At 39.1% G+C, this 24,717-nt stretch overlaps 1 protein-coding gene across 2 annotated transcripts in view; it reads right to left on the bottom strand.

Annotated features, from left to right (window-relative positions):
* Window positions 1–7,266: 7,266 nt before the first annotated feature.
* The window catches only part of tafa5a (TAFA chemokine like family member 5a), a 433,494-nt gene continuing 416,043 nt past the window's right edge, over window positions 7,267–24,717 (bottom strand). For both annotated transcript variants that reach the window (XM_069909857.1, XM_069909856.1), the window contains one exon: window positions 7,267–8,574. In XM_069909857.1, the coding sequence (XP_069765958.1) occupies window positions 8,566–8,574 (9 nt within the window). In that variant the 3' untranslated portion in view covers window positions 7,267–8,565. The remainder of the gene's footprint in view (window positions 8,575–24,717) is intronic.

The raw sequence follows: 24,717 nt of genomic DNA on the forward strand, positions 1-24,717 counted from the left end.
ATTCTTCAGCTACATCTTTATCAAGTAAAGGAGTCTTTGATTCATGAAGCCCGTTGAAGAGGGACAATTGAATATCACAGTTAACAAATGAATTGTAGATAACTGTTCTGAAGTCATGAAGCAGCATAGCAGATATAAAGAAGTAATGTCAGAGCTATATAAACATGGTTTAAAGCCTCTCCTATTATATCCTGCACGGCTTCATATTACACTTTCTAATGGACAGAGGAAGTTGCTGCATTCTGCTGATGGAGCTTCCTATAGAATTTACTACTACATCATGCCCTGTGGGAACATCTGCTTGAAGATGATTGACTATTATTAACTTTAAGGTTTTCCTACATTTGTTTCATATTATCACCTATTTGTCTGAGCAATTTTTCTTTTTTATGTTTTTTTTCTGGGATAATGTACTTACTAGGGTTGTATTTATGTAAATAATTTTTTTTCTCCTTTTAATTAGTAATTGAATATATATTCACTTGATTTTCAGAAATATTGGCTTAATATTTATTTTGTATTTTTCCTTTAATTAAAATTATTAAATTATTTACCTCACAGGGAAAAGTCCATGAGAAAATTATAAAGTAACTATTATTTGATGAAGTCAAAATAGAATTTTTTTTTGTTTGGAAGAATAGTGTATGTTTAGTTTTTGTCAGCAAACTCCAGCTGGAAGACAATTGGGTCTGAAATGGTTTGTTTGAAAAAGCGAGCTCTGAAATCTTTAGCAGGTGTCTGGGTTTGGGAAGGTGGGGTGGGGGGAGGGGAGTTTGGGGCTCTTCTTTTTCTTCAAGGTTTTTATGACTTTAGGAATGTGTTTAAACTGTGATTGTAGAATGTATAAAAGCATATCACCAACTCCTTTTTTTTTTACCTGGTGTCAACCAGTGGCTAGATATTAGTAGTTCTAATCAGTCCACATTAATAAGGGAGAATTATGGATAATTCTAATTATTTTGTTACTTTATTAGTTGGAATGTAAAAGGTATCAATCATCCAGTGAAGCGGTAGAAAGTATTTTCACATTTAAAACAGCTTAAAGCTGATATTGGATTTTTACAAGAAACATGCATTCATAGCTGTGATAATTCTGATCTCATGATAAAGTATTTTCATTCCACTTTCCAGACTAAAGCCAGGGCAGGGGGGTGGGGTGAGGAGGTCTATTCTTATTGATCAAAGTTTTCCTTTTGTCCACCACAAAGTCATCTCAGCCTCAAATGGTCAACATAATAGTGTTTCAGGAAATTGCACAATAAAATGGTAGTTTTAGCAAATATCTATGTCCCTCATACAGCTGATGTGGGGTTTACTGAACATTTTTTTCTTCTTTACTGGATCTGTGTTTATACTCTCTAGTATTTGATGGGGATTTTAGTTGTTGGTTGGACTCTGCTTTGGATCATTCTTCCATTCAACCTGCCACAACGAGTAAATTTTCCTCACTAATTCATTCTTTTTTAAATCAGATTATGGCATTTCTGATGCTTTGCGTTTCTTGTATCCAAATAGTAGAGAGTATTCCTTCTTCTCACAAGTTCATAGAACTTATTTGCAATTTGATTATTTTTCTATCAATAACTAATTGATCCCTCTGACTTGGTCCTGTAGTTATCAAACTATAGAAATATCAGACCATTCCCCTGTTATGATTTTTTTTCTTTGCTTTCCTCAAATGAAAAGACCTTGGTGTTTTAATTTGAGTTTACTATCAGATAATGACTTGGTGAAATTTATGGAGAAGCAGATAACCTTTTACTTTGATACAAACAATTCATCAGAAACTTCCAGTCTGATTGTTTAGTATACTATGAAAGCTTATCTCTGGAAGCAAATTATTTTTTTTACACACAGTAAATTTAAAAAGGAAGACCAAAAAAGATTAGAATTAGTTAATCAAATTGACCAAAAATATGCTCAAACTAACAATTCGGAATTTTATCAAAAGCGAGTTGAAATTGAAAACCAGTTGTTAAGGAGTAGAAGTCAGTTTTATAACTATGGAGATAAATAAGGCAATTTCTTAATTAAAAGCTGAGAGGTTTTTCAGCCAAGTGGCAAATTAAAAGAATTTGAATGGAGGTTGATAACTTTACAATGATACATTCATGAAATTTTATAAACTATTTTATTCCTCCAAATTCACAAATTTTCTATGGAAAATTTCCAGGATTATTTAAATATTCCCACACTTTCTTCAATGAACAAATGAGACTAGATGAGTTTATAGCTTAGCTTCAACTATTTCCTCACTACATTCATGAAGGTCTCTGGTCCCCAATATGTTTCCTGTAGGGTTTTTCAAATCTTTTTCTTATCTACTTTCACCTCAGTTAAATTCAGTGTTATTTGGACTTTTTGGGCAGGGTAATCTTCTAGCAGCATTTAATGAAGTGTGTATATTGCTTATTGCAAAGAACAATGAAGACCCAACAGAGTGCTCCTCTTATGGGCAAATACAGATAATGTGAAGTATATGATGCTAAGGTCTGAATGTAATATTGTCAAATAACCTATTACTAGTCACGGATAAAGATTCCTCATGGAAAGGACAGTTGATGGGCTGTAAGGTTGTATCTCATCATCAGTTACAGCTGCATCCGGAGATATAGGAAGCTAATGTGGTGGTAAGTTGGTAAAAAAAATGTTGGAAGGAATTTCTCAATTAATCATTTATCTTAATGATGCCAGATAAATAATATATTCAAAATTCAAAGCAGAAGAATGAAGAAATATATTGAACAGATAAAAACAGATTTACTTGGTAGTATTTCTGAGATATAATTTCTATCAAACATATAGGGTAAACTCATCTCCATAAACTGCAAAGAAGCAGAGAAACACTGAGTGGAATATATTTTCACTCAATTTGAAAGAGTCAAAGCTTCCAGTCGATTATTAACTCTCTCACCCATTCCCGATCACCCACCTAGTTCTAACGGAAGTTCAATGTCACTTTAAGAAATACCACCATCTCTTTCACATGGCCTCAATAATTTTAGGTAGTGATTTTGCTACTCCATTGATACCACCAGTAAAGATATTTTATTCTTTATTTGCTTAAATGCCATCCCCTTTTGTCTTGCCCCTTCATTTTTTTCATCATTTAATGTCTTCTTTTTGACACCTATCAATATTTGCGTAACTTACAATTTTATCCAAGTTCTGCTAAAGGGACATTGTGCTGAAACACCATTTTTTTTGGTCTCACTACCTGCTGAGTATTTTCAAGACTTTCACTTTTCGATCACGAGAGCAAGTTGATGCACAGCAGGAGCCAACTAGATAGGGGATGTGTGCCACTACTTCAATGGAGGAGACAGTGCCAGCCATGATTGCAATGGTTTGCAGCTGGGGCAGAAACAGAAAGGAAGAGCTGTATTCTTACCTTATCCTCTGAATCACATTCAATTAACTGATTGTTTCTTCATACTTACATCATCCCCACTGCACGCCACCACCTCAAATCTTCAACTTAAAAGTACAGTATCTAATGGGCAATGTCTATGAAAATATCAACAGAAACCATCCACTCATTTTATTGCAAAAAAGGCTGTGGCAAAAAAAAGAAACAAGGGCTGTCCTCACAAGATGGATTGTTTGGCAGAAGAGAATGCCAAATCCATTCTGCATTAAATGTATGTCTCCTAAACAACAATGCAGGGGTCATAATCAGATATGTTTTGTTAGATGTCAGGTGGCAGTCATTAAAGCAGTTTTTCTACATGGCTGTGCTTACGTAGGAGTCCATAGATTTTTTCCATACTACAGTTGGTCCAATAGATCGACTTTGATTGCACCGTCTAAAATACATAGCACACCAGCTTAGTGGAGATGAAGGCGTTCTTCAGGAAGCCAAGCTTTGAACTCAGTGATGTGCTGCTTATGGTCATAGACTCAGCTGGTGTATTGTAGATTTAGCTTTTCTTTGTATTTCTGAGCTCCACTGATTCACTCTAATTAAATACTTAGAGCTACAATTAACCTTAGGCTTTCCATAAATTCTTGGCTTGCCTCTGTAGTCACAGTATGTATGTAGCTGGTTGAGAATCTGACCAATAGTGCTTCTAAGGTCATTGAAATGAGGCACAGGTTGAAGATAATACTATTGAGTGATCAGCTCTTGGGTCATGTGCTTATTGCTACCAAACAGTCTCATATTTATATATTGCCTCTCCATTGCTGCAGAGAAATGGGGTGTTGTGTGCTCTGGGGAGTTGTGAACTGAACTTAAACAAATATCAGCATTTTTGATCTTATGGTGCAAGTCTTGGTGGAGCAGTTCAAGTCAGCTGAGCTTGGGATGTTGCCCTGAAAAACTCTTGAGACATCATGGGGTGAGATGACTGACTTTTGGTAACCACATCATTGTCGGTGTTGTACAAAGTATAACTCTAGCATATGGAATACTTCCCCTTGTTACCTTTTGACATCACTTGGACCAACATTCCTTAATGACCCACCATTGGCACCAAGAGCAATCTCTCATGCATTTTACTGCTCAGAATTTGATTCCTTTTGTTAGGTATTTGCAGATTCATGAGATCTGGAGCTGAGCGTCCTTGACAAAAGCTGGATTGGGAGCAGTTTGTTTGGATTAAGTGGCAGTTAACAACCCTGGCAAGGATACCTTCCCTCATATTTCTGGTGATTGAGAAGGAAGTGATAGGGCAGCAATTCACCACAGTTAATTTGTTCTGCTTTTGCTGGCCCGGACATTCCCAGCTAATTTTCCATGTTCCGAAAGTAATCTACTGCAGACTCTGGGAATCTGAAATAAAACCAGAAAACACTGCAAATTTAAATAGCAATAGCCGTTTCTGTTTTCCTTAAAATTTTCCACATTTTTATCAGGTACATGTTAATATTTCAACTGAAATGGGAACAGCTCGATAAGATCTGGATCCAGTCTTCAATATTCTAGCAGAATATTGTACAGCACATTTTAACCAATGCTGAATCCATGCTCTCAGCCTGTTCACAGTACAAAATGGAGTGAACTCAATGGGCTGTAGACCAACTACACTAACAGTATGAGGCAACAGATGCGAATTTCTTTTCCACAGAAAAGTTTCGGAAAAGAGCATGGAAAGACGGAAGCAAAGTAGGATGGAACATGTTCATACATTGGAATCCAAGGTAAGCCTTTAATTCAACAGAAAACATGGCTGTATACAGCTCTCTCAAGGGACTTCTAGAATGCTTGAAAAATGAATATCTTGTAATATTAATGATCAAAGTCTGCAATGCATGCAAGGTGTAGTTTATCCATCTGAGGGTTGTAATAATTTCAGGGCCGTGAATGGAAAAGAAATTATATCCTCAGCAATACCAATCTTTGTACAATTCAGCCTCCCCTATTTAATCACATATAATAACTCAGTGCTATTTATTGGAAATAGCCCGTAAATTAAGCCTCCAACATACAATTTTTCCAATGTAAGCATTAAGGCTGTATTTTAGAATAATGTAAATCTAAAATCACAGTTTCTTTGAATATTGGGTTTTGTGAATTGTGACAGAAAAGGAAATTGTGGATGTACATTATAGTCTAAAAGTGAGAGTTCTAATCACCTGCATTAGGGCTTTGTCTGGGATTGCTGGAGGCCCTCTCTGATGCGGTTTTTGTTTTGAAATGGGAGCGAAGGTGAGAAACTACTTCTTAAGTGGTTCCTTGGGATCAAAGATGACATATTTCTGCTCTGGCAGTATGGGTGAACCATAGACTCCATAAGTTGAGCCATGAGATGCTGACTTCGGGATAGGATACGACCATTGGTTCATTTATCTTTTGAGTGGATTTGGAGAATTTGTGCAAACAACCTTTCCAGGGCCTTGCTTTCCAGGGCCTTCTGTCTCAGAAGCACATTGGAGGCTAACAGTTACTGTTGGATCAACCTGTAAGCCGTGAAGTTCCTGCCAGGATTGAGAACTTGATCTTCAAACACCTTTATCCCCATCCAAATTCTCCAAATATGGCAAGAAAGAGATAGCATGGACCACATTCATAGATTCTGTGAAGTATGACACATTAAAGAATGGATTTCATTTAAGTAACAAGGAAGTAAGAAGATCTCGGTCAGTTTAGAAAATATGAACATACTTAATGTGGAATATGGCTTGATATTCTCATTGATTAGATTAAAAGTTTTTTTTAAATACCATGAAATAAATCATTCAATTTCAAACTAAATTTGCATCAAATAATTCTATTTTTCAATCTTATTTGTTACCACCCTAAAAATAGGATGTTTCCTCAGGTTTTGAGGGAACAGTATTTTTCTGAATTTTACCATAATAGTCACCTGACATTTACCCTTCCCTAATTAGGACCTTTCCTCAGATTAAATTCTGTACTTTACTGACTATTTTATACCAGGCCAACACTGACCAAAATCACAATCAAATGTTCTTGAATGACATGTGAACATTGTGTTGCTTCTCAACATCTTTTTTTCCATTTTGGCATACAGGGAAACAATTAATTGCTAATTTATCACTTTGGACTCCAGACATTTTTAACCTTTCATAATATATTCTCCGGACTAGGTCTATGGGTAAACTTTTACAGTATGAAAATTTTGCACATAGTATATGCGCTTGTTGATATTCCTGGAAAACCGGGACATGGCGTATATATATATATATATATATATATATATATATGTCCTGGAAAACAGGACATGGATTCCAAAGGGCGAAGCTTTGGTCTTTGTGGTCTATTTTTTCTTCAGCCTACATTACCATGAAGTTCAAACAAAGACAGCTTCGTAAAGGATGGAACAATAAGTGTGCAAACACTTTTCAGTGGAAATAAACCAGCAAATTGTGGGTGGTTCTGTGCTTTTTGAAAGCTATCTGAGAAGAAACTCCAATTGGGCAACTTTTGTGGGCAATACAAATTATAGAATACAAAAAAAAAATTCTGAGACACTGACTGTTGTATGTGACTGTTTTAGGATGCTCTCTCATAGTGAATTATTAGCTCATATTTAGCTAAGAATCTTCTGTGAATTACCAGAGAATAGTGCTACTTCAGTGGATCTTTGGGAAGAGGATAATCATTCATCCCGTCCATTATTTTTGCATCTGACATCTAGTGTGAGCTTACATTATTTTAGATGAGCTCAGAGATCCAATTTAGTCACAGTCAACCATGAGAAAAGGAAGAAAAGGGGAGAAATGAAAACCAGTATTGATATCAAATTTTAAAATGTTTTCCACTCTATTTTTCCAGTACATAAAATAAATGAACTGCCTTCCTACAGTGCAATGGTTGAATGTATTGATGTATAAACAGCGCTTTGTTCTACAGAGTTCTTTGTGGTCAGTTTTAAGATCCAGAATGGTCCAAAGGAAAAAAAAAGAAATACACCAATCATCTCTTTGACAGATACCAGAAGTTAAAACACAACTCTTGACTGCTTTCAAGGCTGGCATAGTACGACCACATTATTTGTTAAATAAGATTTTCTACAAAGATACAACATATAAAAACTGTTAAATATATAACTTTAGGTTTCTCAAAATACATTTAATGATCCTGTTTTCCAGAAATGTTACTTTCTCCTCTAATTTGAATTTCTTTTTCTTGCGACAGATGATTGTTTTAAATGCGACACAGGCTGCAGGTAGCCAGACATGCTCATTGCGAATGCTGTTTGATGGTAGCTACTTTTGTGCTGGGAAATAAAATAAGAGCTGCAAATGGTTCACATTTTGTCCTTTCATTCAGGTTGAAATACAACATGACTTAAGAATGAGAAATAAGTCAGCCAAACTTAACAGGAGACTAAGATATCCTCCCAGCACAAATGTTCATACGCGTCTCTTTTGTGACGGGAAATAAACTATTTTATCTCCATGCTCCATTACATCCTTAGACATCTTACATCAGGACTCCCTTTATTTCTTTTTCACATTAAAGACTTTTCCCTAGCCAGTATGATTTATTTCAGCTCTCTGAAAAGCTGAATCAAAGTCCTGCGGGAGCCCACTACAATTGAAACCGGCCGGTAAAGCTCATTCACAATGAGATAGTGTCCACTTCAGCATTCTCCTTGTGATCTTTGGTCTATAGTTCTGTGAACAACGATGAGGAAATAGATGTATAGACGTCAGCAAGAGTTACCCACATAAAAGCACAGTGTCTTTGTTGAGGAGCCTTCCGTAACTCTTTACATGTCCCACTCGAACCGAAGATTCACCACCTGTTATGGGCTGATAGAAATAATTCAGTCTACTGTAAAACAGGCTTTCTGAGCTGGAACATGAGTAGGGTAATGGCAGGTCCAACACCAGTTGAAATGCAGGGACAAGGAGTTTCAAACATGGTCAATCCAAGTTTGGCCCAGATGTTGTTCCAGTTGTTCATGTTCAGAATAAGTGAAACTTTAGCTCAACAAGTCAGAGATGGGATTACGTTCCTTGACTCATAGTCAAAGAGAGTTGAAGAAATAACATACAACAGATGACAGTCTGGAGCAGTAGAACTTGGCGAGGGTAAATAGATCACGCAGAGTTCTAAGCTGCTCCTTTAAGGATTCTTTCTTGATGCATTTGTCAGGAGACCTGGGAATCAAGAGAAACAAACGTGAGAACATTTGAAACAATTGGAATTAATCACAGAAATAATCATATGGGAAATCTGGAACTTGTTCAAAGTATTAAAACACTGAATGCCTTGCCACCAAATTTCAGTAACTCTACGCCGGGCAAGGCAAAGCAAATGGTTAAAAAAAGCAACAAGAACACACAATAGAAATAGTACAGTTGTCAAAAATCTGAATGCTTAGTCCAGTGGTTCTCAACCTATTTTTCTTCCATTCACATATTCCCATACTAACTACAGAGCACTGATGGCATAGGTGCTCTGTGGTAGTTAAAGTATTACTTAACATAGTATGTGAGTGGTTCAAACATAAGGTTGAGAGCCACTGGCTTAGTTTTTATTTTGTTCATCACAAAATTAAAAGCCTAAGTTACACAACTGTAACTATGGCTACTTCCAGTATATAGTGTTCAAACTCAATCTTATCTCACCAATGTGCTAGAAATTCTTCTTGTTCAAAAATATCTGAACTCAATTGGTGCTGGACAGAGTGACCCGGCATGACTATACATTTATTAATAAACCAATGCAAGCCCCTCTTGACCTTGTCCTACTCCCACTGTTATCAGGGCTCAAAGTCTAAAAGGGCATCTTAGCAGTTAAGTATACAATGTATATATTGGCTAAAGGAGAGACTCATTTGAGCTGGGTGGTGGCCTGCAGATGCAGAAATGGTCTAGATTTAACAAGTTAGAGAGATGCATCAGGGCTGTGCGTTGAGTTTATGCACACATCGATTGGTTCGCATGTTGTAACTCTTCTAGAGCAGTAGGGAAAGAGAGAGTGACTGATATGTTTTGAAACATACACTTTGAAATGTCAATGGGTCCAAATTCAATTCTGAAGACTTCCATGACTACAGGGCACCCACTCCTGGAGAATATTTATATTGTCGTGGGGGGGGGGGGGGGAATTCAAAAATAATGTCAGTCAGAATGCTGTTTATCCAGTCTGTGCATCTAATCTCCCCGATCCAGAACTCTTCCCCTGATATTTAAACAAGATTATTTAATAGAGTCCTCTGTGCTTTGCATTCTCTCATTCTGGCTTGATTCCTAGATCGCAATCAAGTGTAGATTTATCCTCTTTTTGTTACTTTCAAAGGGGATTTTCAGATTCATCCATGTTGATATAGTTCCACTGTAGACCTGTTGGATTGAAGGACTTTATTTCTGGGAGAGATTGGATAGGGGGTGTTGTTTTCTTTGGAGAGAATGAGACAAAAGAGTAACCTGATCAAGGTACAGAAAATTCAAAGATGTATAAACAGTATCTTGGAAAATACATTGACAATAAGATGTGTTTCCTTGGCTGTTGTCAACTTTATGCATTTTGTCCTCTCTGCCAATAAGTTGTGCACTAATAATTTATTTCTCCACCAAGATCCATTGGGGTTTCCCTGCACAGGTATGGGCAGTGTGGTTAGTGCAACGCCATTACGGTGCCAGTGACTTGGGTTTGAGGAGTTTGTGTGTTCTCCTCATGTCTGCATAGGTTTCTTTGAAGCCTTCCAGTTTCTTCCCACCTGTACGAAGATGGTTGTGCATTTGTGGGGCACGGACTCATAAGCCAGAAAGGCCTGCCACTGTACTGTACATCTAAAAAAAAATTCACTTAAACTTCAGATTTCGAGTCTGCTGCTTGGGAGAGCTAACTTGGCTTCCGCATTACAATCCTGATTCCACTTCCAAGAGCAAATCAATGTCAATAAATATTTCTGTACACCCCAAGATCATAGAAGGTGTCACATAAATGCAATCACCTTACTTTATATTTGCAATAGGTTGAACATTTATTCACAGAGAACGTCAATGATTTCTTCGTAGCGTTTCAATCATCTTTTCCATAAACATATCGAGCTTTGAAAGAAAATGAAAGCCTAAGCTGAAAATAATTCTTCTGTTTCAATTAAAAATCTCGTTTTAGAAATTTGCACGCAGATGAATTGCATCAAATGACCAGGTAGCAAACATCAGCTTGTTCCTTCTGCGTTGAACCCATCTGCCTTGTGGAGCCCCCTTGTGGTAAACAATGAAATTTCATTGTTTGAATTAATGCAAATAATGGAATTTGACAAGGTACATACAGTAAGCCCTCTCAAATCTCAATGCTCCCCAAAGGCAAATTAATTGAAATGTTCCCAGAAGCACTGAAAGCTATTAATTCATTTCCTGAACATTCCTTAGTGTCAAATACATCCTGCCAGACAAGTAATTTCCCCAAATATATTCATGCATTATGTTGAGCTATGCAAGAAAAATTAATTTGTAGCAGTATAATTCCCATAAACCTAACCATTCTTAAGGAATAAAGCAAGAAGTCGCTTGAGTTTCTGCAATAAAACAGATTAGCCACAAGATTATATTCTTCACATCGATTTATTTCTGTGCCTTTTATTGCTTGCCTGTTGATAACACACAATAGTGCCAGACGGAAATTGGCAGCAATGTTAGGACATGAACAAAGCACCTGTTATCCCAACTTCTGAAAAACATTCTTCATAATTATCGTCATCAGTATAATCCCTTTGGGACACAGAGAACTCCTGCTCATAAAGATACTCGTGCTTTAACGTTACTCTTGAAACTTGTTATTACCTTTTTTTGTGAAAGAAAAAAAAAATCACGAACATTTTTTCAGTTACTCAATGTATGGCCAACACCCAGGAACAGGCTCTGGTGAAAGATCAGGTAATTCTGCCTCACCCGCAAGAAAAAAGAATCTCGGGGTTATATGCGCTGTCATGGATGTACTCTGACAATTAATCTAAAATCTGGCATACAAAACAAAGGAGGGCGCAATATTTTGAAGTTGCGGTGGCAAATCTAAAAGCGTTCCTTCCTCCACATTATAATACTAAGGTCTCCTGCAATGTATTGCACAGAGCGCACGCCAAGTATAAATGAGAGATCCCAGGGACTACCATCTGGGACAGCTGAGTATTTAGTCAGGGAAGGAAATAATGAGCATTTCATTTGCCGTATCAGGGAGTTTGTTTGCTTCCCATTTATTAAAATATTATTGCAGCTTTTAATAATCTGGCAGCTGTGAAGGCAATAATGCTGATCTGACCTGTGTCGAGAGAGAAATGTAAAATAGGGCAGAGGAGAAGAATTCTGGGGCTTTGCGCCTTCAATTGCTGAAACTATTTTTGCAGTTCATACGCAATTACCTTAAACCATAAATAAAATATGAAGATTCAAGCCTACAAATAAGCATGACACAATAATAATGCAGCCAGAACTTTTTCCTGGGCATACAAGTTTAAATCTACCATACTGATAAGAACATAGCACAGCCTCCACCACGAGAGAGATCGAGAGAGAGCGAGATCTAACTTTGCCAAACTTCAATAAGAATAATGTGAACATTTGAGGAGACATGAATGACCAGGTGTGACAGAGTATATAGAGGTGTTTGGGAGATAAATTGGGAAAGGTTTGTTAGAGCAGGTCACACACAAACACTTTAAAACACAGACTTTTTGCAGGTGTAGAGCACGTCGAAAGAATCAAAGGCCATGGTGCTGGGATTGGGGTTCAATCGAATGAGGTGAGGCAGCGCCTGCTAGATTGAACCCCGGCCACATAAGCATCCCGAATGAGATTGTCGGTGGTCTCAGCAGCAGTTCTGTCTGTGCAGGCACAGGCTCTGCCCAGTGCCCTTAGTGCTTGGGGATAAGCTCTGCAGGACTCACCGGGCAGTTGCCTCCTGGTCACTAGTTTGTACCGTGCATAGACCCTGTTTACCGGTCGCTTGTAGAGTCCTTTCAGCACCTTCACGGCTGCGGTGTAAGTGGCTGCACCCTGGATGCTCTCATAGAGTCTCGGGGACACCATAGACATCAATACTAGTAGTCGATGGCTGTCCTCCACCACAACAAGGTCAGAGAGTTGTAGGTAAGCTTCGAAACACCTCACCCAGTGCTTAAAGTCATTTGGAGCTGTAGCCGACTGCGGGTTGATGTTGAGGCGTTCCGGTCGCAGCATACGCTCCATCCCTTGAAAACTTTCTAGTTAATAGAATTGTAGTGCACGTCAGAAGAATCAAAGGCTTGTTGATCCAAACCAAGGCTTTTATTAACTAGAAGACTGGAGCATATCACATGTAGATCGACCAGTCCAAAATGATCTGGGTCTGGCTAGGAGCAACCCTTTAAGACCTGCCAGTAGGCGTGGCTACACTCTCAGCCAATCACAACCATCTTATACTACAATATATACATATACACATTGGTGATAGAATCCGTTCTATCACAGCAGGAGCTTTTGCAAGAGTTCTCAGACTCATGATGGACTGTCGTTTGCAGAAGTCAACAAATGTAACAACAGGCAGTTGCAGCTTTGTCTGGAAAACAGAATTCACTGTCTGGAAGGTCACATGACCTTTGCAGGCAGAGAACAGAAAAAATAGGGTTTGCTCTCAGAGTTGGAAGGGGTGAGAGAGAGAGAGAGAGAGAGGAGAGACACAGACATCGGTTCAAGAGGGACAAGCTGGGAAACTTTGGAAGACGGCCTGGTTAAAGGAGGTGACTGGCTGTCTGGTGTTTCCCTTGAAATAGGAGAAACAGAAAGGAACTCTGTGGTGACCTGAAAGAAAGAGGCTATCATCTGAAGAACCCAGAAGGGGGCAAGTTTTGTCAGCAAGATAATGGAGTGGCTGATTTTTAAAAAAATCAGTTGTGGCTGTCCTGGAACAAGAAAAACTCTCTCTTTGAAAACCAACAAGAACCCTTCAGAGTGGTAACCATTTACCTGTTAAGCACCAAAACCTGGTGAACTTTATTAATGTTTAACTTCTATGCACAGTACAAGAATTGCCTGCAACCAGTAAGATTGGAGTGTGAACCAAAGAACTTTGATGAACTTACACACACATTACACACACACACACGTGCGCTTAGAATTAGAAGGGGGTCAAGTAGGTTAAATGAGTCAATGGAGATAAGTTTAAGTTTGATTTTATTTTCATGTTTAAAGATGATTAAAAGCAACTTTTGTTTAACTAACTCTTTTGTCGTACATGCATATCTATTACTGCTGGGTTTTGGGGTCCTCTCGACTCGTAACACAGGCAAATACATGTAAAACTTAGTTTTCCTTTTAGTCACAGAAAGTACTTGTGGCTTGTTTAGCAATAAATGCCTACAATGTGTATTTTGCTCTGAGTTGAAGAAGCAATTTATCTTTATTCAGAAATTAGGAAAACAGAAATTAAAATGGAAGATTATATTTTCAAATGTGGCTGCCTTTTTGGTGGGATTAATATTGATGTTAACATGTAGCTAAATTCCAAGAAACACTTCTGTCAGGATAATGATTCGAATAGGTCTATATTAATCAGCTACATTTTAAATATCACATCCAAAAGTGAAGCTGTCACCCATCCAAATCAAATGCACGATATAGAGTAACATAGAAAGTTGGAACTTGTCTATCCAATGAGGGCAAAAACCCAATGCTGGACAAACTCAGCAGGTCAAACGGTGGTAGCTTATGCAGCAAAAGATAAAGATACAAAAACAATGTTTTGTGCTTAGCCCGTCATCACGGCAGGCATTGAAAAACATGGTGGGGGAGAGAGGCAGGGGGAGGAGCACAGTCCTACAGGCAGGAGATAATAGGTGAATAAGGAGGGAGAGCACACCAGCAAATGGGGGGAGGGGGAAGGCTCTATGAATTAGCTGGAGGAAGAAGCAGATTGAGAAGGGAGGGAGAACAGGGAGCAGACTAGCAGAAATTGGAGAAGTTGATGTTAAAGCCACCCAGATGGAGAGGGCCCAAGTGGAAAATTAGGTGTTCCTCCTCCAATTTACAGGTGGTCTTGGTTTGACTATGCCATGGACAGACATGTCAGGGTTGGAGTGGTGTCAATATCGAAATGGTTGGCCACTGGAGATCCCTGTTACTGACGTGGACAGAGCGAAGGAGCTGTGACCGAACCGAAGTGATCCTCCAGTCTGCGTCCAATCCTTCTTATGTAGAGAAGGCCAGTGATCTTTCTTTAGCTCACCTATATTCCAGATATCTTACCAGCAGATAACCATAATCCATTGGAAACAAGCTTACAGTTCAAAATGTACATAGCTCTTAAGAAATACGATTGGTGTCATGAACACTAAATAAAACAATTTCATCAACATGTGTAACTGCACCTTAAAAGAGAATCAAAAGGATTGAAACAAGTAAGATAATTTTGATCATTATTTTTCTTCCCCTATCTTCTAACTTCAAGAAATTGAATGTGGATTGATGACATGATGTTAGTTTACATGTGAAGCAACCCCAATGCCCTGAGTCTAAATTTCTCAGTAGACAGGAATCCACATCAAGACTAAGCAAGCGCTGAGCAACTGAAGGAGTGGACGGGAGGGTAATCTATGGGTAACCACAGGAGTGTACGACTTGCAGCACATTATCAAGTGTGCAGCAAAGCATTAGCGCTGGCCTGCACCAGGCTGCAGGTGATTGCAATAATAACCACTGCTCCCTGACACTCAGTCTTCCAGCTTGGGATGAAACCCCAGTCTAAGCAGAAAGGTAGAGTCAGTCATTTTTATTTTAATTTTACACAAAATGCTTGAAAATTATTATTTTTCCAGCATAAAGTGAAAAAAGAATATTTCAACATCCATTACAAGTACAAACATGTGCAGAATTGAATCTGTTTAGGCACATATGCTCTGCACTTTAAAAAAAATTGAGGATCCCTTCCACGCTGTACGCAGCATCTTTCAGATACTCCCGACGGGGAAGAGATACAGGAGAATCAGAGCCAGTACCACCAGGCTGAGGAACAGCTTCTTTCCACAAGCTGTGAGACCAAAGGAACTGCTCACACTAACCATCCAAGACTCTTATGTTTACAAAACAATATTTATATATGTGAATACTTGTCCTGTATCGTTTGTCTGTATTTGTGTTATGTATGGTTGTGTGTCTGCGTGTTTTGTACTGAGGACCAGAGAATACTTTCGTCAGGTAGTTCTTGTGACAATAAACTTGACTATTGTTTTACATTCACAGACAACCAACTGCTTGTGCTATGGACTATTGTCTTGTACTAACAACAGCTCATGCTTGACCTTAGCGGAATCAAAGCAAGGTGCAGATAAAATGTAAGGAACTTGGAAAGCAAAAGAGCTTCGTTTGATGACAGGCACCAGGATGCAGCAGTGTCAGAACCATTAGTCACTGCCACACAGGGACCGTCACCACTATTTATTACTGAGCTATTTCTGTTCACCAAATGTTAGCCATGAAAATATTAAGCTGATATTCATTGAAAACTTTTCTTTGTTAAATACACTGAGCAATGAAGGGTTTGCTTCCTGAACACTTTTGGGTGCATTTTATAGATTTTGAGCTACTGTTCACAAAAAAAAACCTTAAAATTTTCCTATCATGTACTGTTTTTAAATGTAACCTATTTTGTGATTTCCTGTCATATTTTAAGGTACTGGTAATTGCTCACTAAGTAAACTATTTTACCCAAGCAAACCTGGGCATTCATTCACTGGAAGTGCTATGCAAATGTTGTCTTAGGCCTGGGCATGCTTTTCAGGATGGATGCAGACAGGGTATAAAAGCAGCTCACATATACTGATGCTGTGAATTGCTTTGATATAGATCGCATCTTGGCGCCTCACTGTTTGGCGGGCAGCAACCTCCTTTGAAGAAGACCGCAGAGCCCACCTCACTGACAAAAGGCAAAGGAGGAAAAACCCAACACCCAACCCCAACCAACCAATTTTCCCTTGCAACCGCTGCAATCGTGTCTGCCTGTCCCGCATCGGACTTGTCAGCCACAAACGAGCCTGCAGCTGACGTGGACTTTTTACCCCCTCCATAAATCTTCGTCCGCGAAGCCAAGCCAAAGAAAGAAGAGATCGAACACATGTTTGTGCACATGTTCTTCAGGCAATAGCATAGTGAGTGTATTTAACAATGGTATTTATCAAGGGATATCCCACTCCCCTGACCATTGACGGCTCTACCATTGAGGTCATCAAAAGCATCAAGTTCCTCGGAGTGCACCTGCCAGAGAATCTCTCTTGCTCCCTTAGCCAAAGAAAAAGGCCACCAGCACCTCTATTTCCTGTGAAGGCTGAGGAAAGTCCATCTCCCACCCTTCGTCCTCACTACATTCCACAGAGGACGTATTGAGAACATCCTGTGCATCTGCACCACCTCGGATCACAAGACCCTGCAGAGGATAATAAAGTCAGCAGAAAAGACCATTAGGGAACCTCTTCCTAGCATGAAGGACATCTACTACAACTAGATGCAGGCAGAAATCAATAAACATTGTGAAAGACTCCACACATCCCGCATGTAAACTGTTCTCCCTTCTGCCGTCTGGCAGGAGGTACCATAGCACTCGGGCCCTTACGTCCAGAGTGGGAAACAGCTTTCCCCCCCCCAAGTACAGATGTGGATAATGTACCGTGGACTTTCAGTCTATACATCTCAGTACCTTAATATTTTAAGGTGTTAATTGCTTTCCTAACATATCTATGTAAATATGCTCCCCATGTGAGCATGGTAATGAACGAGAAATAAAGCTGACTTGTCTTCAGGAAGGTTCAATACAGCAGAAATTTCTTGTGAATACCGCAACGGCTGTGATACTACATCCTGTTACATTTGTGGTGGGTATACGCTTGATGCTAAATTCAATTAAAACTAATTTAATGTTTCTCCAACTGCCTTCATGATACAGCAAATCTGGAATTATCTTTGTGTTCAGTTTGAAGTTGCCTATCATAATCCATACTTTTTTTTCCCAGGAAACAAATCTTTTGGGAAAAAATTGTTGTCCAGTGATACAGGAAGTGCACAATGCAGAACTGTGTAGCAACAGCAGAAATCATTTCTGCATTTCCCTCCATGAGTTGAATGCGATGTGAAACTGTTATATTAGAAACAACAGATCTTAATGGCTTCTGAGGAGGCCACAACAAAGGTAAGAGGAACTGCCTCTCCCAGGCCATCAGTCACATGCTCCTGGGATCTCCATGATAGTTCTTGATTAACACCTTGGACTCTGACCATTTTTAACCTTTCACAATATATTCTCTGGATGGGGTCTGTGGGTAAATTACAACATGCACATCTCAATATAAATCAGCTGGTGGTTGGATATAAATCCAGTCCCCAAAAATGGGAACAGAGTATATTTGCTTTTTGGTAGTCTCTGAAAACCAGTACACAGAGTAGACATTTGGTAGTCCATGAAAACAAGGACACTGAGTCCAAAGGGTTAAGCTGTAAGGCATCATACTGAACATGTGCTATAGAAATCTGCTGGGGCAACAGTGACCTGTGCCATCAATGGGTAGCTATGAAGTTGAATATTATTGCACATTATTACTAATCTCCGAGTGTCCCACACAACAAGCATACATGTAAGGGCCAGAGGAACATTGTGGGCTCTATGGAATGGATGATAAATTCAACAGTGTGCTCTGAAAAACTGTTTCACATTTGGCTGTGAAACATAAAGTGAAATATTTAGCTGTCAATTAGCGGATGGGATGTCAAACTGAGGCTTCACCTGGGATTGCAGTTGGATAAAAAGATCGCTTGAAGAACTCTGCAAGCTTCATTCATATCTGGCCAAAATGTATCTTCCTCAAAAATAAATGACTGACATTACCAAGGTACTGTCTCTGGGACATTGCTATATGCAATGTTCCCATTACATAGAGACCACATTTCAAAAAGCTGTTAAGTGGAGGCGGTGATTTGGGGGATGGTGAAGTTATTACAATACTACCCAAATTAGGCTAAATATATTGACAAAGAACACACACACAGGCAACGACAGGCAGAGCGGTTCCAGCTGCTGCATGGGGGATTGTGGATAACAATGTTGGCCATTGATCCAGCATTGAGCCGTCACCGCAATGAACGGGCCCATTGTTTTATTTTGATTTGTGAATAGGTGAATACTTTTAATATTGTGACTTAGTTCCCTTTGACATCATTGAAGTAACATTTCTATTGTTGTTTGACAGGCCCCCTCACCTTCTGGGCCCTTAGGCTTCAGCCTACTCAGCCTAATGGGTAGTCCATCACTGGTCAGCTGTTATGCTGAACAGTGGTGAACAAAAGAATTCATGTAGGAAACACTCAGTGGGTCAGGCAGCAAAATGGAGCTAATATTTCAAGTCAGGGATCCTTTGTCAGAATGGAGAAAGGGGAAAAAACATTATTTAAAGTTCCAATAAGAAGGGGGTAAGAGAGATAAGGCCCATATTAGGATGAGGACAGAGTTGCTGTCAAGATTACTTGCACATAGTCATCTTGTAGTTGAATGGGGGACAGAGAAAATGGGATTCTGAAAGCTGTAGAATTCAATATTGAGTGGGATTAGCTGTGTACGGCCTTCCAAAGCCCTGAGTCTGCTTGGAAAATTGCCTGGGCCCTCTGCAGTCTTCTGACTCTCAAAAAAGTGCACATCCACCCATGGAATTCATCCATTTGTGATATCAGCTCGCTTTTTCTCCTGCTGATCATGTTCCACCTCCTTGCATTTTGTTACTCTTTATGATCCTTTCCTGTGATCTCCCTTTGCAGATACACTCAACACATTCCCTTTGTTTAAGATTCTTTCTCTCCAATGGTCCTCAATAATCCATCTCCCAGATGATTACTACAACAAACCCCATTGCGACGTGGGTCTCGGTCTACCTTTGTCCCATCCACAACATCTTCCTCAATGCTTAAAACTAACAAGTTTTCTCCATTTTCCAGATCTGACCAAGGATTTTTGATCTGAAATGTTAACTTTGAAGCAGGAGGTTGGCAGGTGGAGGGGGAAAGACAGGAGGGAGTAATAAAGTGACTAATGGGGAAGCTTCCCGTCAGTAATGATGAAAAAAAAAGCCACAGCTATTCAAGAGCTTGTTTTAGAATCCCACATTGCTCAAAAATTTCACCTTAAAATCATAGGCTATCCTATACGCTGGGTCTAAAATCCAAACCTTCAAGATGCCGCCATCTTCCCACAGGTTCCAATGCAATCTTGCGCATGCCCTGTTAGCTATTCGCAAAGTCTCAGAGCGCTCCTCCATGGGGTCCATCTGCCCAGTCCAACTGCCGTCGGCTCTGTACAGGGTTTAAACGGCCTGTTACAGGAGCCGACAGTGGTTTATTTTAAAATGTCCAAATAAAATTTAAACTTTTAAATTTGATATTAAAATATTGTGATTTGCTTTTAACAGCATCCACTGGTGGCGGTAAGCAGCATTTTTTTTGGGGGGGGGGGGGTCATCTTATACACAAAAGGCATCGCTCAAAGCCAACATTTTATGTGGAATTCCAGGGTTGTCCTATACACAAGTCCTCCTATACGACGGCATTTCAATTTTAGCTGAAATTGAACTATGGCAATATCTCATTGTTGTATAAATTGTACAAAGACAGCCTGATAATGTGAAAGGCAAGGTGCTTTTATGTCTAATATTATTTTTAAATTTAGTTCCTCTGTAATGCTTTTAAAAATATCTCCAGTGAGAGATTTAAATAATTGAAGTGTCCAAACCTTCTTTCAGTGAAGCATCATTTTTCCAGCTTAAATGCTTTGAACGAACCTTTTGACAGTAAGGGATTACACAGCTCTGAATGAACTGTGCAGATTGCTCTTAAGCTTTTGACTAGCTGGAGAGTTGAACCACCAATGAAATGCAGATGTATCTAAAATAATTGACTTCCAACCAGTAAAAATGGACATTGGGATGAGTGGACTGTCAGCAAGCAGAACACTTATTGGCAAATGTATCTAAGATTGATCTAGTTCAAAGCATCCAGGATATTATTTGTGGTAACATTCTGTGAATTTTGTCTCCAAATACATTTATTTCCCTTCATTTTGAACACGCTGCTTTTTCAAGTCATATCTCCTTTGACATGGCTGGTCCTCCTCAGGACTGTTAATGAGCAACTGGCTGAGAAACTAAAAATTCAACACAGTGTATTAAAAAAAATACATTTCTTTGGACTTGTTTTTATAATTCATTCATCCTTTGAGGCTGGCACTATCTAAAATAATTTCCCTACATCTCTAATATTGAGTAGAACAAAACAACTTCAACAAAATCATTTTTTTAAAATTGTGAATATTTTCTGATTGACCTGCGCTATTGTATTAGTCATAATTTAATTCTCAGAGTTCCTAAGAGTTAAAGAGTAAAATAAGCTTTGATTTTAGATCAGAGTTGAGATATCGGAGGAATCAAACATGCATCTCATAAACTGGATCAGAACTCAGTCACAGAATAAAGTGAGTTTCCACTGATGCTCTTTCCAGTCAAGTGTCCCTTGTAGTTTACATGCTAAGGCCTGCATTCAGCAATGTGTTGGTGTGATAACCCACAGAACAGCCATAGGACCAAGAGGAAATTCTACTTTACCTGTTCAATTTGGAACTGGCATCAAGAAAGAAATTGGGACACTCCTTTTCTTTCACCAACACATTATACATTTTATATATCACACAATTGCAAAATATGTGTAAAGAAACATCAATGCCTTTAATATGGGACAAGATAAGAAATGTGACAGTCATTTTTTTTTTTAAAAAGTGCACAAGATTCCCTGAACAATTCATTTAAAAAAATGCACGTATGATCCCTTGAACAATGTCCTTTTAAAAATCATGTCAAATAGCTGGCTTGCAAATTACCACGTTACTATTAGATAATTGAAGGGTTTTAATAGCATCTGCTTCAAATCTCAGGTCTGCCCTCGTTATTCCCTTGGGTTCGTGTGACTGGTTCCTCAGTTAATTGGATCTTGTGTCTGTTATAATCAGGAACCTGCCTTCAATGTTCAATATCAAGGTCTATGATAATGTGACCTGGAAGCCCTATATTAAATCAAATGAAACTTTCGCATATCACCCTGTCTGCTACTTCTGAAGTTGGATTGATAGGCACTTTACTGAGGCAAAATCAGATATGAATTATTGCTCAATTGCTAAATGTGCAAACAGAAATACAGTAGGACTCTCTCCACACTTTCAATATTCTGTAAGATTCTTTGTGCCAACAGAAGCAATTACCATATATGTCAGCAGGTAAAACAGAATTTGAATCTTAAAAATGTCATCCAAAACCAGGGGGTTGAATTGTACACCAAACCTTAATATCCTGTGTTTTAGAGTGTTCTCCACAGTGATTGAGAACAGCATAAAACACTTGCATAACTCCTACGGTCCAACTACTGGATATTTTTCTACTGAAACTTACATTTGGGAAGCTGGATTAATAGTAATGTTATATTTAAAACAATAAAAATGTATTATAAGCCTGTTTAACAGGAAGCTAACAGACACCCCTGAACTCTAGAGAAGCATGTACAAGAACTGACACCTAAGTGACATGACTGGTATTTATGTTACACTTGATGCATATTATGGTAGGTCATTGACAGGGTTTTGCCATTACTTGAAATTAATTGGCTGAATTTTAAATAACCAAGACTGTGTTGCTAAGTAGAGTGCTTAACACCTTCAATCCGCTGGATGGTTGGTCAAGAATAATTGGGACAGCAAGATCTCACTGGTAAGTGCCAGACTTGGGGCTGTCTTATACCGTGAGTATGGCTCAAAACCTACATTTTAAGTGGAAATTCTGGGGGTTACTTATATATCCAGTCTTTTTATATGCCAAAATATAAGGTAAATGTACTTTTCTGCCTTAGTGGGGGACTAAATATTCCATTTTACCATATCTGAAGCTGATTCTGACATACGATGATTTAAAAAAAAAACAAAATAAAAACAGAAAATGCTGGAATCACTCAGCAAGTACTTGTGGAACGAGGAGTGGAGTTAATGTTGCAGGTAACGGACACTGCTTGCGAACAGAGGCCAAAGGGTCTATTGCCCGAAACGTTTCTTTTTCCACAGATTATGCCTTAATATAACCAGGGTTGTACAGCTAAGTTATTAATCATGCATCTAATCTGCACCTTGCTGGGATTCAAAAAGTTGCTCTTTGAATCTCTCATTGGCTCCCATAGAACCCCCAGGTGACTAGTTAGCTAATACTTTGATATGATCCACAGTCAGATAACTTTAATGATTATGAATATCTTGCGAATACTTATTAGACGCTATGACTGTTAACAGTCCAAAATCCCTTATGAAAAGGAGAATTAGTGCCTCACATGAAATTACATGGTTTGCCTTTTCATTTAATTTACAGACACAACACTGTAACTGGTCCTTCCAGCCTGTGCTATCTATATCCAATTAACCTATTTGCCACGCACTTTTTTGGAATGTGGGAGGAAATCAGAGCAACCCATACAAATGTGGGGAGAGCATACAATATCTTATGGACAGCAGCAGATTCAAACCTGGATTGGTGTAATAGTATTGCACTAATTGCATTGGTGCCTGCCACATTGACCACCGCCAGTGGGCTGATATCGCCTCAAACCATGCATCTTGGCGCCTCACAGTTTGGCGGGCAGCAACCTCCTTTGAAGAAGACCGCAGAACCCACCTCACTGACAAAAGGAGGAAAAACCCAACACCCAACCCCAACCAACCGATTTTCCCCTGCAGCCGCTGCAACCGTGTCTGCCTGTCCCGCATCGGACTTGTCAGCCACAAACGAGCCTGCAGCTGACGTGGACTTTTAACCCCTCCATAAATCTTCGTCCGCGAAGCCAAGCCAAAGAAAATTGCCATTCCTTTCTTTTTTAGTCACGGGGTTAAATAACTCCATGAAACACGCTGCTGTCGATGGCCAAACTGAATTCCCAACAAGAACTTTCAGCTATCGCTTGGAGGATTCATTGACATCAGGGTAGAACAACCCTCACTCGCAACGAGCCTCTCTTCCATTAAATCCTGCCTCCGATGCATCATCTATCAAATACCATCGGCAGATGACGTAGAGAATGGAGGGCCACAATTAACCTTCAATTAAGATTTGCCTGGAGCCCTGCAAGCAAAAGTAGCAACATGGGTATGAGGACGACAGGCTATTGTCATATAAATAAGTACATTGTAAAAGTGCACTGAAATTCTTACCTGCCACAGCATAAGATACACTAACATCTATAGTATAAATTAAATACAACATTCCATGAGGCAATATGCCCCGTATTTTTGAAATACAAAGTTCGCATATCTACGCCAAATCCACATGCTGTTTCTGGAGAGTTCCAAACGGATTTCCGTTGATACACCATTTCAGCAAAATAAGTCTTGCCGAGATTTCCCAGCACGATTGCTTCTTGGTGGGTTCGATCGACAGCCAACAAAGGATTGGACTAGTTATTCTCATTAAACTGGGAGCAATGTCATCATAAGAGATGATGACAAGTGCCCGCGTCATCTGTATTTACCTGGTACAGATGTGGACGGCCAGAACCGGCCCATGGTCTGGTTGGAATGAGGTCCTCATCGTCCCACTGAGGAAGTTCACCAGGTTAGACTTGGCACAGCGTCTAAGACTTTAATGATCTCAAAAAGAATTTGCAAGGCAATTTCCTTTACTTAAATATTTCGGTTTATTTAGATTATTTATCTTTTTAATTTGCTTCCTTTTAATAGTTTAAAAATGAAATTTATATCCTAGCTTTGACATCTGGCATAACTGAGGATTTGGGTAATGATATGCCAGCTAGCAATGATTTCAAAGGATATTCAGATAGTGCAAGAATTTCTTCAGGCAATGCAAATGGAATGGCTTAGATCATTCTCATTCACACTCTAAATGTCACTAATATTCAGCAGGTTATTAAGGACAACCATTTCCGTCCCTCTTTGGCTCAATGTGGGATCAATGGGATTTAACCCTTAAAATTTTTTAATGTTAGTTGCTAACAAAAACCAACTACAGCTTCTGCCAAAAAGCCCTCTGCAAGCAATATTCAATTGTAAAGACATCTTAATGAAATATAAAGGTTCGGTGATTAATCTTTGATTCGCTCTTTGGCTTGGCTTCGCGGATGAAGATTTATGGAGGGGTAAAGTCCACGTCAGCTGCAGGCTCGTTTGTGGCTGACAAGTCCGATGCGGGACAGGCAGACACGGTTGCAGTGGTTGCAAGGGAAAATTGGTTGGTTGGGGTTGGGTGTTGG

This window comes from Narcine bancroftii, chromosome 13 (genome assembly GCF_036971445.1).
Source record: "Narcine bancroftii isolate sNarBan1 chromosome 13, sNarBan1.hap1, whole genome shotgun sequence".
NCBI lineage: Eukaryota > Metazoa > Chordata > Chondrichthyes > Torpediniformes > Narcinidae > Narcine > Narcine bancroftii.